This window comes from Alligator sinensis, unplaced genomic scaffold (assembly GCF_000455745.1).
Source record: "Alligator sinensis unplaced genomic scaffold, ASM45574v1 scaffold1155_1, whole genome shotgun sequence".
In the NCBI taxonomy this organism is placed as follows: domain Eukaryota; kingdom Metazoa; phylum Chordata; order Crocodylia; family Alligatoridae; genus Alligator; species Alligator sinensis.
In genome coordinates, this window is record NW_005842861.1 from 33,953 (window position 1) to 46,810 (window position 12,858).

Here is a 12,858-nt window from a genome sequence, read left to right on the forward strand (position 1 = left end):
CTCTTTCCTGCCTATGCAGGGGGTCGGACTCGATGATCTATTGAGGTCCCTTCTGACCCTAACATCTATGAATCTATGATACCCAATAACAGTCATTGAGAACTTAGCGGTGCTGGTTTTTAGATGACTCTACAATAAGGTAGACAGTTATTTATTTGTTTTTCATTATTATTTTTCAAAGTTTGGCAAAATTATTTAGGTTTTGAAATGGAGTTTTTTTTTAAAGTTTTGTTAAATTAAAAACTCAAACTCTTCCATTAAAAATGGTACTGGTCATTTCAATTTTAAAGGTTTTTTTACATAAAAGAAATCAGAAAAAAATCAACACATTTTTAAAATGTTTTAATGTTTTTGAATCTGTATTTTTCACCAGAAGGTTGTTGTGAAAAATATTTCCTATGTCACTGTGTAGATCTTATTTTAATTTAAGCTCATGTGAATTTAAACATATGAAATCTCAGACCTTGTATAAATATTCCTGCTAGTGAAAAAATATAAAGTCAAGCCTTTTGATGGGTACATATGGATGGGGAAAATTGGTAGCATTTTATATCCACTTTGCATTAGTGTAAATATTTATCCCAAGTGAAAGTAATGGAGAGGCAAATTCCCTGGTTTTGTTTTGAATATCCGGTTTGACTTAGATTTAAAAAGTATGGGAAAATTCAACTTAAACCGTTATGGCTTTGCATAGTTTTTCACCCAAGGCTCAGCCAAAAAAACTCAGTCCATGTTTCTTGAAATTTAGCTCATATTCACTTAAATGTTCCCCAAACTTTTTTGTCAAATCAGACACCAGTATTATTCAGGAAACAGGTAGGCCAGCCTGGCTTTTTTTTAGTTTAGGTACCAAATGATTTCAGCCTTTTGTCTGATGGAGATTACTGTAGTTCTGCAAAAACATGGTACTCAGTGAGCTGGAGATTAGTCAAAGAAAGATTAAAAATACTAGTTTTTCACAAGACAGCAGATACTCTAAAGCAGAGCTTTCCAAACTTTTCATGTTGGTGACACACTTTTTAGACATGCATCATTTCGCGACACAGTAATTCAGTTCCGGGGGAGGGGCCAAGGGAAGCAGACGCGAGTAAGGGAGCTCCGCGGTGCACTTCCGCAAAATTTTCTGCAGTTCGCACGACACACCTACACACTGCCACCGACACACTAATGTGTCGCGGCACACAGTTTGGAAAGCTCTGCTCTAAAGGCTTCTAGTGAAGTCAAGTGAAGTCTCTAGTCACCAGTAGTTAGTGGTGCATAGAGAGTGGCAATTCACTTTCTGCTATACTTATTCTTCACAGATCTCTGTAGCCACATTGATAGCCTTAATTATGAGATGAGCAATGTCATATCAGAGGTGGTAGCAGCAGGGTTCCTCAGGGCCACACCTGGCTCTGTGACAGCTTGCTGTGGTGAGCAGAGCTACAGTTACAGATCTTGGCAGGGATACAGCTATGCTTCCCATGATCTGTCCGGAAGCCAACCTTTGGAAGGGGAAGGTAGAGCAGAGCATGCAGGATATTGTTCATGCTACAAAACAGATCTAGAGAAGTTCCTGTTTGAAACATGAAAATTTTTGTGGTGGATCTTCCATTTTCTTGGCAGATCCACCATTTTTGGTATTATAGCTGACTGTTTTTCACACTCCATTGAATGCTAGTGTATAACTGCCTGTGTAAGTACTGCTTTGCTTCCACTCATTTTTTTTCTGTTTTCTTTCTCATAAGGAATTATTTTGTATTCTCACTTTGGACTCTTTCTGCTTCCTCTCCAGAATAAAACAATCTGCCTCTCCAAAAGCAAGCTTAATTGCCAGTTGCAATTTTGACTGCAACTGTATGTTGAATCAATGGGACCCTGTGTGTGGGGATAATGGAATCACATATATGACTGCCTGTTTTGCTGGGTGTAAATCATCAACTGGGTCTGGAAAGAATATGGTAAATATATAGGTAGATCGTTGTTTATTTAGATGGATTTTTGGCTTACTTGATCACTTTATTATATGCTTAAGAAACCATATATAAAGAGGTATCCATTCTCTACCAGTTTGCCTCTGAAATAGCGAATGGACAAAACACAGTTCCAAGGTGGAATTTTTATCTGAGGCTGAGGAAATTACATGCCCAGTTCCCCTGGGAGATGAAAATCCCAGATTCTTATATTTGGTTTTTAGTTTGATTTATATTAAAATGTTTGTCTTACTGTAAATGTGTCCCTCCATTTCTCAGAAGATTTATGTATGTGTAACCTCTTAGTACTCTCATGATAAAAATACATTTTTATTGGTTTTACTCCTACTAGTTCATTTAGACCATCTACATATTCATTAATGTGCTTTAGGTAATGTGCATTAAATCTTCTACCTCTATTGTGAGGGTGAGGTACTAGCAAAATGCACATTGGCTTATTTTAATGTGCATTAGCTAAAGACCACATTTTTGTGACACTTTAATGCACATTATAAAATAGGCTAATATGCATTAAAGCATACGTAGATGCACCTTGACAGCTGTTCATTTAACGGTGTGAGGGGATCTAATCCCCAATCCCAACAATCACACCTCCTGCCCTGCCACATGTGCATGACAAGACACATGATTTTGAGGTCAGGGATCAGATCCCAATCACACTATGCTCCCCCCAGGATCATGATCCTGGGCTCCCCCTTTACTGGGCAAGTTGAACGCTAGGTATCTGACAATCAGCTGATTGTCAGTTCAGTTGGGGGACTGCACCGGGAACTTTAAATCCCACACTGAACAGTGCTGGTCAGGTAGCCTGGCATGGGGAAACCTTTGCTCTGCAACACCTGGAGCCTCTGTTCTTCTGCACCAGGCTGCCTGGGCAGTCCTGGCAGGGGAAGCCAAAGACTCCCTGCAGCCAACCCTGCAGCCAACTCCACCGTAGCCAGGGCAACCCAGTTCAGGGTTTAAAGACCCAGCAGGGGAAGCCTTTTGGTTTCCCCAAGCCCAGCCTCCAGCCTGGGTGACAACCAACCAGCTGATCATTAGCCACCAGCTACATGTTGCATTCAAAGCACCATACAAATAAAAGTTGTACATTATATCTGGAAATTTTTTTTGTCTTATTCCCCACTTTATGGCACCTTAAATTGAGTGCATATGTAGAAACTTGCCTATCTGTGCTGCAATTAACACTTTAATTGCAGCATAAATATATCATATAGAAGAGGCCATGGGCAACACAGCTGAGAACTTGTCTACCCTAGGAAAGGATAGCCAATATAATTAGACTTTCTATATAGACTTGTATAGCTATACCAGCAAAATCTTCTGGTGTGCACCTAGTTATAGCCATATAAAATTGTTTATACCGGTATTGTTTATACTAATTTCATGATCTAGCATAAACCTTGTTGAACTATGAGGAAAAACTGAATGAACTAAGATTATTATAATGTGAATGTAATGTGTGTAAAAGTAGGTGGAACCTTGGGGCAGTCTGCAAATCTGTGCTATTACTTTGCACTACAACTCCCAGAAACCCCTAGGGGCTAAGGGATAAGGGAAAAAGAGGAACCTTGAGGCTGGAGTAACTGGAAGAGGGAGGAGCATGTATGTGGACTCTGGTCACCCCTATACAAAGGAGTGCACAGGGGAGCTGGAGATCTCACTGGCTTGGTCAGCCAGGACTGTGGACTGAAGGACCTGGACTCAGACTGGGGGAAGCTGCAGGCTTCTGTTTGAGCCCTCTAAGGACTAAACACTTGTTGGGGGACACCTCTGGAGGTGTGTGGGGGGGAAAATTAAGGTTCTGTGTGTACATTAGCGCAGTGTTGATGTTTCTTTACCTTTTACCTGTTTCTTCTCTTTGTCCGGTTGGCTTTGACCCTAACCCCTTTGATTTTCTATATAGAAGTAGGAACTCTCCCTTGCCTCTTGGGACAGTTTCTGGGGCTGCAGGGCTGACTTTAGTCTACAGAAGAGAAGACCGTGGTGTGGAGGGAGGTTGATTACAGTCTTCAAATACATGAAGGGAGATTATAAAGAGAATGGAGATAGATGTTACTCTGTGGCTGTAGAGGATAGGACTAGGAGCATGGGATTCCAGTTGCAGTAGAGGAAATTTAGATTAGAGACTAGGAAGAACTTTCTGAATATTTGGGTGATCAAGTACTAGAACAGGCTACCTGTTGAAGCTCCATCCATGGAAATTTTTAAGATCAGGTTAGACAGACACTGGCTAGGATGACTTTTAGTCAGAGATTATAATATCTTGAGCAGGGGGCTGAACTAGATGACTTCATGAGGTCCCTTTCAGCTCTATTTTCCTTTGATCCTATGGTAGTAACATTAGTTACAACAGTGTAACTACATGTAAGGGTTTTACTGGCATAGCCAACCAGACTTGTAAGTGTAAACCGGGTCTAAAATTCAACAAGTTGATATGAAATACTGTATTTACTCAAATCCAAGATGAGGTTTTTCTCCCCATTCAACATGGGGAAGGCAGCTGCTTCAGCTCTGGCTCCAGCCTCAGCCAGGAGTAAGAGTTGGAGTCAGAGCCACAGTCACAGCTGCTGCCTCCCTGTCACCTCTGCCCCCTTGCCTGTCCCCCACTGCCTCTGCCCTGTTCTGCTTTTACCCTCCCCACCATTCCCCTGCTGCCTCTGCTCCTCCCCACTGCCCCCACTGCTGCTTACCCTCAGTCATGACTCTGACCCCACTACAGCCTGAGGCATGGAGCATGTAGTAACTCTGGACCCGACTTGGACAGGCAGTAGCAGGAGCAGCAGAGGTGGCAGCTCTGGCTCTGGGGCTGGGACCAGAGTTGCCACTGCCTCAACCACTGTTGTCTGTCCATAGCAGGACTGGAGCCAGAGCCATGACTGAGGGTAAGATGTGGTGGAAGAAGGGTGGAGATGGGTGGCCAAGTGTGTGTGTGTGTGTGGGGGGGGGCGGGCAAGTGCCCCTGGGGGGAGCAGACAGTGAGGGGGTGGGCAAGAGAGGGAATGTCCAGGTAGCAAAGCAGGGCTAGTGGCAAAAGGAAAGGCAGGTACCAGGGGGTGTAAATACTATGTGGAGAGGGACAAGTGGCAGGGGAGAAAGAGGTGGGGGGTCAGGCAGCTTGACTCCCCCTCCCCTTGCCCCCTACCACTGTCTGCCTCTCTACCAATACAAAAATTGGATTCTATATGTGGAAAATTATAATCTATTTATATCATTTCTATGTGTAGAACTTAATTACTCGGGGGGGGGGGATGGGGTTGTCTTACAGTTGAAATTGTCTTGAATTTGGGTAGATTTGTTCCAGTTGGTCATACGTTCCACTTAGTCATAACTCTACAAACATTAAAGGTGATCGATTTGCACAACTGTCAAAGAGGGCCTAGTTTGTTCTGAGAAAAATATTTCTAAAAATAATTCATGTGGTGTCAAGAATCTAGGTCCAGCAACTGGAGCGTATGTGTTAATCTTGATAACAGTCTGCAAAGTATTTAGGATTCTTCTGTTACTTTATGCAAATTTTTAACTACAGTTTTCTAGTTCCTTAGAAAATTCTGAGTTCCTGTGAAATTATTTATTCCGTCGTCTTCTTTCAGATATTTCACAACTGCAGCTGTATGGATATTCAAAGCTCTGGGCTTAGCAATTTCTCTGCAGTTTTGGGACAATGCCAAAGGGAAAGCTGTACCAACAAATTTCCCTACTTTTTAGTATTACTGACTGCATATGCATTTATTTTGTCTGCAGTAAGCACGCCTACATACGTCATTATATTTAGGTGAAGTATTTTACCTTACCTTCACAAAATGTAATATAATATGAATGCATGTTACTTAATTTCTGCTCTGAAGAATGACATTTAATCTGAAATGGCAGTGATTTTTCTGACATTCTTGTTTCATCCCACTCTGTTCGAAAGGCCAGCAAAGCACATATCCATAATTGAATTCCTACTTGGTTCCTGGCTAGGATTTACATGATGGGTTGGATAGTCATTATTGTGAATCTCAGGAAGATACGGTATTTGGTAATTAGACAAAAGGACTTGACATTAGGTCTGGTGCTAAGCTGTTTGTAAAAGGCACGTATAATTTGTTACGTAGGGGGTCATAACAAAGGACTCTCCTTTATAAAGTGGATTACACAAGGTGGAGTGCTGCATGTCTGAAATCAGACTTTTTGGTATTTCTAAGACTGTTTCAATTACCTCCCCACATGCTGTGGAATATAAAAAAAATCAATTTTATCTTAAATTGGAACATGATGAATAAAGTCAGCAGCAAAAACAATGGACTATCACAAAACAAAACAGTAAACAATTATGGGGGAACGTGGTCATACTTGAAGATAGGCTACAGTTATAGATGGACCTAGACAGGCTAGCAAGTTGGGCGGATCGGAATCTGATGATAGTGTCATTAAATGTAAAGTGCTCCACCTCAGGACAAGCAACCCCCAACACACCTACTGGCTTGGCAGCATCAAACTGAGTAGCACCACAAATGAAAGGGACCTGGGGGTAATAATAGACCACAGTATGAATATGAGCCAGCAGTGCGATGCTGTAGCCAGTAGGGAAAATAATACTCTGGCATGTATCAATTGATGCATCACCAGCAAAACCAAGGAGGTGATTCTTCCACTCTGTTCAGTACTGGTGAGACCTCAGCTGGAGTACTGCATCCAGTTCTGGGTACCACACCTTAACAAGGACGTGGACAAGCTTGAGAGAGTCCAGAGAAGGGCCACCCATATGGTCAGAGACTTTCATGGCAAGCCATACGAGGAAAGGCTAAGGGATCTGGGATTCTTCAGCCTGAGGAAAAGAAGGCTGAGAGGGGACCTGGTAGCAGCTTATTGCTACATTAGGGGAGTACATCAAGGGCTCGGTGAGCAACTGTTCATCAGGGCACCTAAGGGGAAAACCAGGAGTAATGGCCACAAACTCCTGGAAGAACAACTTAGGCTGAACATTAGGAAAAACTTCTTCACAGTCATGGTGTCCAGACTGTGGAATAAGCTCCGTCCAGAAGTGGTGTAATCACCTACCCTGGAAATCTTTAAGAGGAGACTAGACAGTTACCTTGCTGGGGTCACCTGATCCCCCAGTTATCTTTCCTGCTTGGTGCGGGGGGCTGGACCCGATGATTTTCGAGGTCCCTTCCGGCCTTACAATCTATGAATCTATGAACAACACTGCCTTTTTAAATATGAAGGTAAAAACAAACCATTGTGCCTTACTTACCAAAGCCTGTTTCTGTTTGTGTCTAAAAATGGACTATATTTTAAGTGTTCCGTTTGCATTATCCTTCCCTTCTAAATGGTTTCTTTTCACTGCCTGAGAGGATTAGGATCTGTTATGGGTATGCATTAAATACAGTAATGATAATGGGTTCCTCTGGTTCCCTTGGCACTCAGGTGTTCTTCTCTGGTGATTTGTTTCTAATTTACCTGATGGATGTAGGCTAACTCTTCACAGTGTGTCAGTTGAGATACCTTGTTATAAAAGCTAGTGAGAGTCAGACATAGATTTTGCATTAATGTAATCAGTTAAGATCTATCTTGTGTTCACCACACACTGAGTTAGTTAGCTACAACTAGTTAAATATGCCTTCTGGAGAATTGACAACAGCCTTAAATTCAATCATCTGGGCTAGGAACAGACATTACACGTGAACCAGTTTAAGTAAGTGATCAGAAACTGGTTTAAACCTGTAATAGAACACATGTTCAGTGCACATAAACCAGTTTGAAAATGGCTGAAACTGGTTTGAGATAAACCTGGTTGAATGTAATAAATATCAGACTTAACTGATTTGGGTCAAACCAGTTTATGCAATGTCTGTCCCAGACCCCTTGCTGGTTTAAGATAAATCAGACATCCCCAGCATCCTGGTATTCTCTCTGGGCTGGGCGGCAGAGACTGAGGGCTGCTCATGCCTCTCCCCTTACCACTCCCTGCTAAGCAAGAATTCCCCTCCCCTCTGCCTTGCGGACAGGTGTCTGTGTATTAGTTAGCAGACCACATGCTGGCTACAGTCGGGGCTGAATCAACAGGTAGAATCAACAGATAACTGGTAATGTCCCTCTGTTGTTTTTTTAATGGGGTGATAAACACTGTTACCAATTCCCTGCTGGGCTAATCATAGTGTCCTGCTGGAGCCTGGCCATGCCTCCCTCAGCTCAGTATTGTGCAAGGGAAGGGAGGGTTGTTCTAGCACCCCCCAGCTTCTAGCTTGAGCTACTGGAGGCATGTGCCTGCATTTCTGGGATGTCTGTTTGGTTATAAAATTGATTTAGCCTAGCCAGGTTAGACTAACCTGCAAAGATTGAATCAATTCAGGCTCAGACTTTTTGAATGTCTGTCCCTAGCCATGCAGACTATAGCATGTATAAGAAAAGAAGTGATTAGCAGGAGAGGGAATACATTGAAATAATTCTGTTGTAGGATCCATTCCTTAAACTACTCCAGTCTAGTAGTAAGAACATGCCTGAGGAAGAGAGTATATAGTTGAGTGCTTCATTTGCATGTTGAAGATCACACTTGAGTTCCTCACTCTTCAGACCTACACCGTCCTCCCCAACACTCTTGAGATTAAGAGACCTGGCCCCAATTTAATACTTTCTGAATGCCAAAAGACTATTCCTGTACCTTTACTTGAGCCTAATTCCCATGTACAATAGAGTCTGCTCTTGAACCTGCACTTGAACCTCTTTATTCAATAGGAATTTTGTCATTTATTCCAATGAGGAAGCCATTTTAAATTTAGTAGAGTTTTTTAGATTAAAAGATTGCAATTGTGATGTTCTGGTTACAACCGAACAGGTACAGATATATACAATGTAGCTCTAAGCTCATTATATTACTGTAAGTGCTAATCTTGTGAATGTTCAATTTACACTTATTTTACTACTCCTTTTAGAATTGTTTCTCCAGACTTAAAATCCTTTGCTGTCGGGACTGAAACTTTAATCGGAAGGCTACTTGGTAAAATCTTTTTTTCTTTTTCTTATCTCTTTATTCCTGTTGACATTTAAATAGACTATGATGGAGACAGATCAAACTAGACAGTGTAGTGCCCTTGTTCTTCATTAGAAGAAACCAAAGCTTCCAAATACACGGTTTAGTGAAATGCACCTATCTGGGCAGGGAATGTTTCTCAGCTCTCATTGCTTCCCAATGCTAAGCACTTGAGAATGCAATAGAACTATCAAGCCTCTGCATGATGTAGGACTGAGGAAAAGAAAGGTGATTGAAATGTAGAGACTGTTTTAACGTCCCATAGAGAGGCACTCGAGGATTATGATTTAACACTTTGGTTGTTGGAATCTTGTCTGACTTACTCCTTTAGGTTCACGTCTCCAATCACTCCCTTTCCCACAACAGCCATTGGGCCCTCTCCCTAAGCATCCTCTCTGAGCATATCATGGACTCTATCTACTTCCATCTCTTAGCAATGGCTTATTTAGGTGAAAAACCTAGGACACATTTCCTAACAGCCCCCATAAGGGCACTCTTACTGTAACCTATGAGTAGCCTTTGGGCTGTACTTTCACAATTGCTTTACTATACTGTCACTTGGACCTGTCCCCAAATCCCCCACCCTTTCCCCATCCACTTGCTGAAGAGGGCAATTCCTAAATGAGATTAGATGTGGCTCATCTTATTTTATGTAAAGAAACTTTGCCTAACACTTCTGAACTTCAATCACTAACTATTTTTTCATTGATTTTGATTTTGAAAACAATGTTTAGGAAAAAATATCTGCCAGTGGGTGAAGAAATGTTTTTGACCCCAATTAAATAAAAGCATTTTGGCTGAATAGTAGTCTTAGCACTGATCTAAGTAGTTACTTAGTTTTAAAATATTTTAGTGGATGTACTTCTGGAATGATAAAAAGCGGCAGACAAATCAAACCCAGAAATAGATCAAAGAAGAAGGAAAGTGAAAAGAGACAAAGTTTTAATGAAGTGAGCTGCAGCATTTAAGGTGCCTCAACAATTGCAGTGGCCTTAGGACTGAACTGACCTTTAATGAAGTGTCGTTTTCCTGAAAGAGAGGCCAAATTGATATGGTGCACTTATTACAATGAAACTATTACCCTCTTTTTCCTTATTTGGAAGTAACAATAATGCTCAGCAATCCCACAGATTCTTCAATTTAAAGAATTAAATTCACTTTACATACTTTTACCAGCAAGTAACAAGGTGGTGGAGTAGGAAATCAACCTTGTTTAGCAGGTGGGAAAACACAGGCAAATTGATTTCTCCAAGATTCTCTAACTGATCACTAATAGGAGTAGAAAATAGGAATCCTAAATCCACTTACCTGTCTCCTCCCCTAGAAAATAAGAGTCCTATAAATGCCATGTAATCTGTTTTTTTTCTAGGTGGACTTCCAGCTCCTATTTATTTTGGTGCACTGATAGATCAGACATGTTTGAAATGGGGAACCAAGAGCTGTGGAGGATCGGGGTCTTGCAGAGTATATGATACAAAAGCATTCAGGTAAGATTAAATGATGGAAAGGGAACAGAAATTCAGCTTGGCTTTTCAAGCACCATTAACCATCAGGTATGTATCCCATGTGGCTCTTATCTCCTTTTCATCAGCCAGCTGCATCCATTGAGTTAATCAGACTGGTTCAAAAACTTCCATGAAAAGTCTGTGTTTGATGAAACACTTTTTCATAGAAAACATTTGTTTTCTTCAAAAATGTTCTAATTCATCAGACAATAAAAACTCCAAACCTGAATAGTTTCATTGAAAAATTGAAATTGGGGGGTTTATTTTATTTTGTTTAAGGTTTAACTCCCTTTTGTTTTTAAATGAACATTTTCAGAGTCCAGTTTCTGGAATCGAAAACAATGATTAAAAAAAAATAATTTCTTCACTGAAAAAAAAATTGTAGGGGAGTTTCCCACCCATTTCCAACCACTTCTAATTAACGTATTGCCTTCCCCATCAACATACTTATACATGTATATGTATAAATACATTGATTGGACAATCTTAAAACCTCCAAACCTCATATTTTGTTGATTAGTCCTTCAGAGATCATAAGAAACACATCCTTTTGGTTCTTCTGATTGAAATTTCAGGAGATCTTTTTTTTTTGCTCCGAGTAGATGGATTACCAAGATTTGTAATGGTCTAATGAACCCTTAGAATACTGGACAAGGCTCAGCTATTATGGTTATGAGTGGAACAGAAAACTAGAATAAATCCTCCTCTTTGGCTCCCTACCACACACAGCTTTTCACTGAACTCCATTACCAGCCAATATTTTGTTTATCTCAATCCAGTTAAACTATTCACATTTTTCTAAGATAGATGCTTTTTATACAGAGAGAGATATTGTTCCAAGGGTCAACTGACCTTTTTCCTTTGATTTTCTTGTGTGGCTGTGAAGTGTTTGGGATCAGATATGAAAGACAGGACTGAAGGACAAAGCAAATCTTTTTAAGCTGATCCTCTTCTGTGTGTCAAAAATCTACTCAGTCCAGAAAGCAGAGGTAGAGATAGCATAGGGCTTCCTGAAGGCCTGATTCTATTAACTGTTGCTCCCAAGTAACTCCAGTTTGTCATTGGTAGATGCTGTCTTTGGAGGACTCATAAAGCAAACAGAATACTGTTCTGTCACATCTTTTTGTACTGTACACAGGTCATAGGGTGTCAAGTGTAGCACATACATTTCTTTATAATTGTGCATTTTACATCTTTGGCCATGGACAGTGGTGAATTTGTGGTGCTACTAGTGCTAACACTTAGAAGCACTACACAGCCATACCAGGCCTAAGCAGGTGTGTAGAGCCCCCTGCCTGGAGTGCACATAGTTGCTAAGAAGGCATTAGTGAAGTGCTCTCCAGCCAGGTGGCTGTCCCCCAGGGCTACACTCAATAACTGTCCATCCTGATTTCTGTCCTTTCCCCTTGGAGGTGGTGGGAATAGCAGAGTACTGTTGGATGTTAGGGGACTGAAATACCTTTGGTGCACTAGAAACGCATTACATGTGGTGTTACGAAACATAGCGCTACAAAGCCCTTCCTGTTTCATCCAGAACCATTTCTATAGCACTATAGAGGACATGCACGCCTGAATACTTTACTTTTGTAGTGCTACAAAGGTGTTTGTAGCCCTGTACGTGTAATATCTGTCCATGGCCCAAGTCTCCAATTCCATGTAAGCCTGTCAAGTAATAGTAGAAATAGAAGTTCATTATAGAAATTCATTTTGTTATTTCTTTTTTAGAAATGTCTATCTTGGATTCATTTCTGGACTAAGGACAGCATGCTGTTTTCTATATATAGTGCTCTTCATTTTAATAAAGAAACAATTTGGACCAGATAGCAAGGATGTGAAAAATACAGATGTACCATATGAGAAGGAGTCAGCTAGTGTTTGTACAAAGGAAACTTTTCCTTCTGCAAAAACTGTAGCGGATCATGAAGTAACATGCATGTGAAAGGGACAAAGGCAGTTTCTAACTGTATGTTCATGTTCAGGTTTTATAAGCACAATGTGGGGGTAAATACTGAAATCAAAGATGGTTAAAATTTTTAGAATTTTGAGAATAAATGACACCAGCATTTTAAGTTTGCATATCTTTTCCTCCGCCATTCCCACAAAATAATAATACTACAAAAGACAGCACAACCCAACTCACAAAAGACACCACTACATAATATGCCACCAAGCACACACAACAAAAAAAAAGAAAAAAATTAAATATATTCAGGACATTTGTTTCCTAGTTTCTGAACAATTTTAGAGGCAGCTAATTTTTTTTTCATTTTTTAAAATTTTGAATAAAAGCAGATAGGAAAGTAAAACAAAGCGGGGAGAGAGGAAATTTTATAATATTTTATAATAAACCTTCTTCCCTGAT

At 40.6% G+C, this 12,858-nt stretch overlaps 1 protein-coding gene across 1 annotated transcript in view; it reads left to right on the forward strand.

Moving 5' to 3' along the window:
- The window catches only part of LOC102371691 (solute carrier organic anion transporter family member 1C1-like), a 42,677-nt gene extending 30,125 nt beyond the window's left edge, over positions 1-12,552 (forward strand). Inside the window, exons 11-15 of the mRNA XM_014525676.2 lie at positions 1,775-1,940; positions 5,567-5,748; positions 8,894-8,958; positions 10,361-10,478; positions 12,222-12,552. Coding sequence (XP_014381162.1) covers positions 1,775-1,940; positions 5,567-5,748; positions 8,894-8,958; positions 10,361-10,478; positions 12,222-12,435 — 745 coding nt within the window. The 3' untranslated portion in view covers positions 12,436-12,552. The remainder of the gene's footprint in view (positions 1-1,774; positions 1,941-5,566; positions 5,749-8,893; positions 8,959-10,360; positions 10,479-12,221) is intronic.
- Positions 12,553-12,858: the final 306 nt, after the last annotated feature.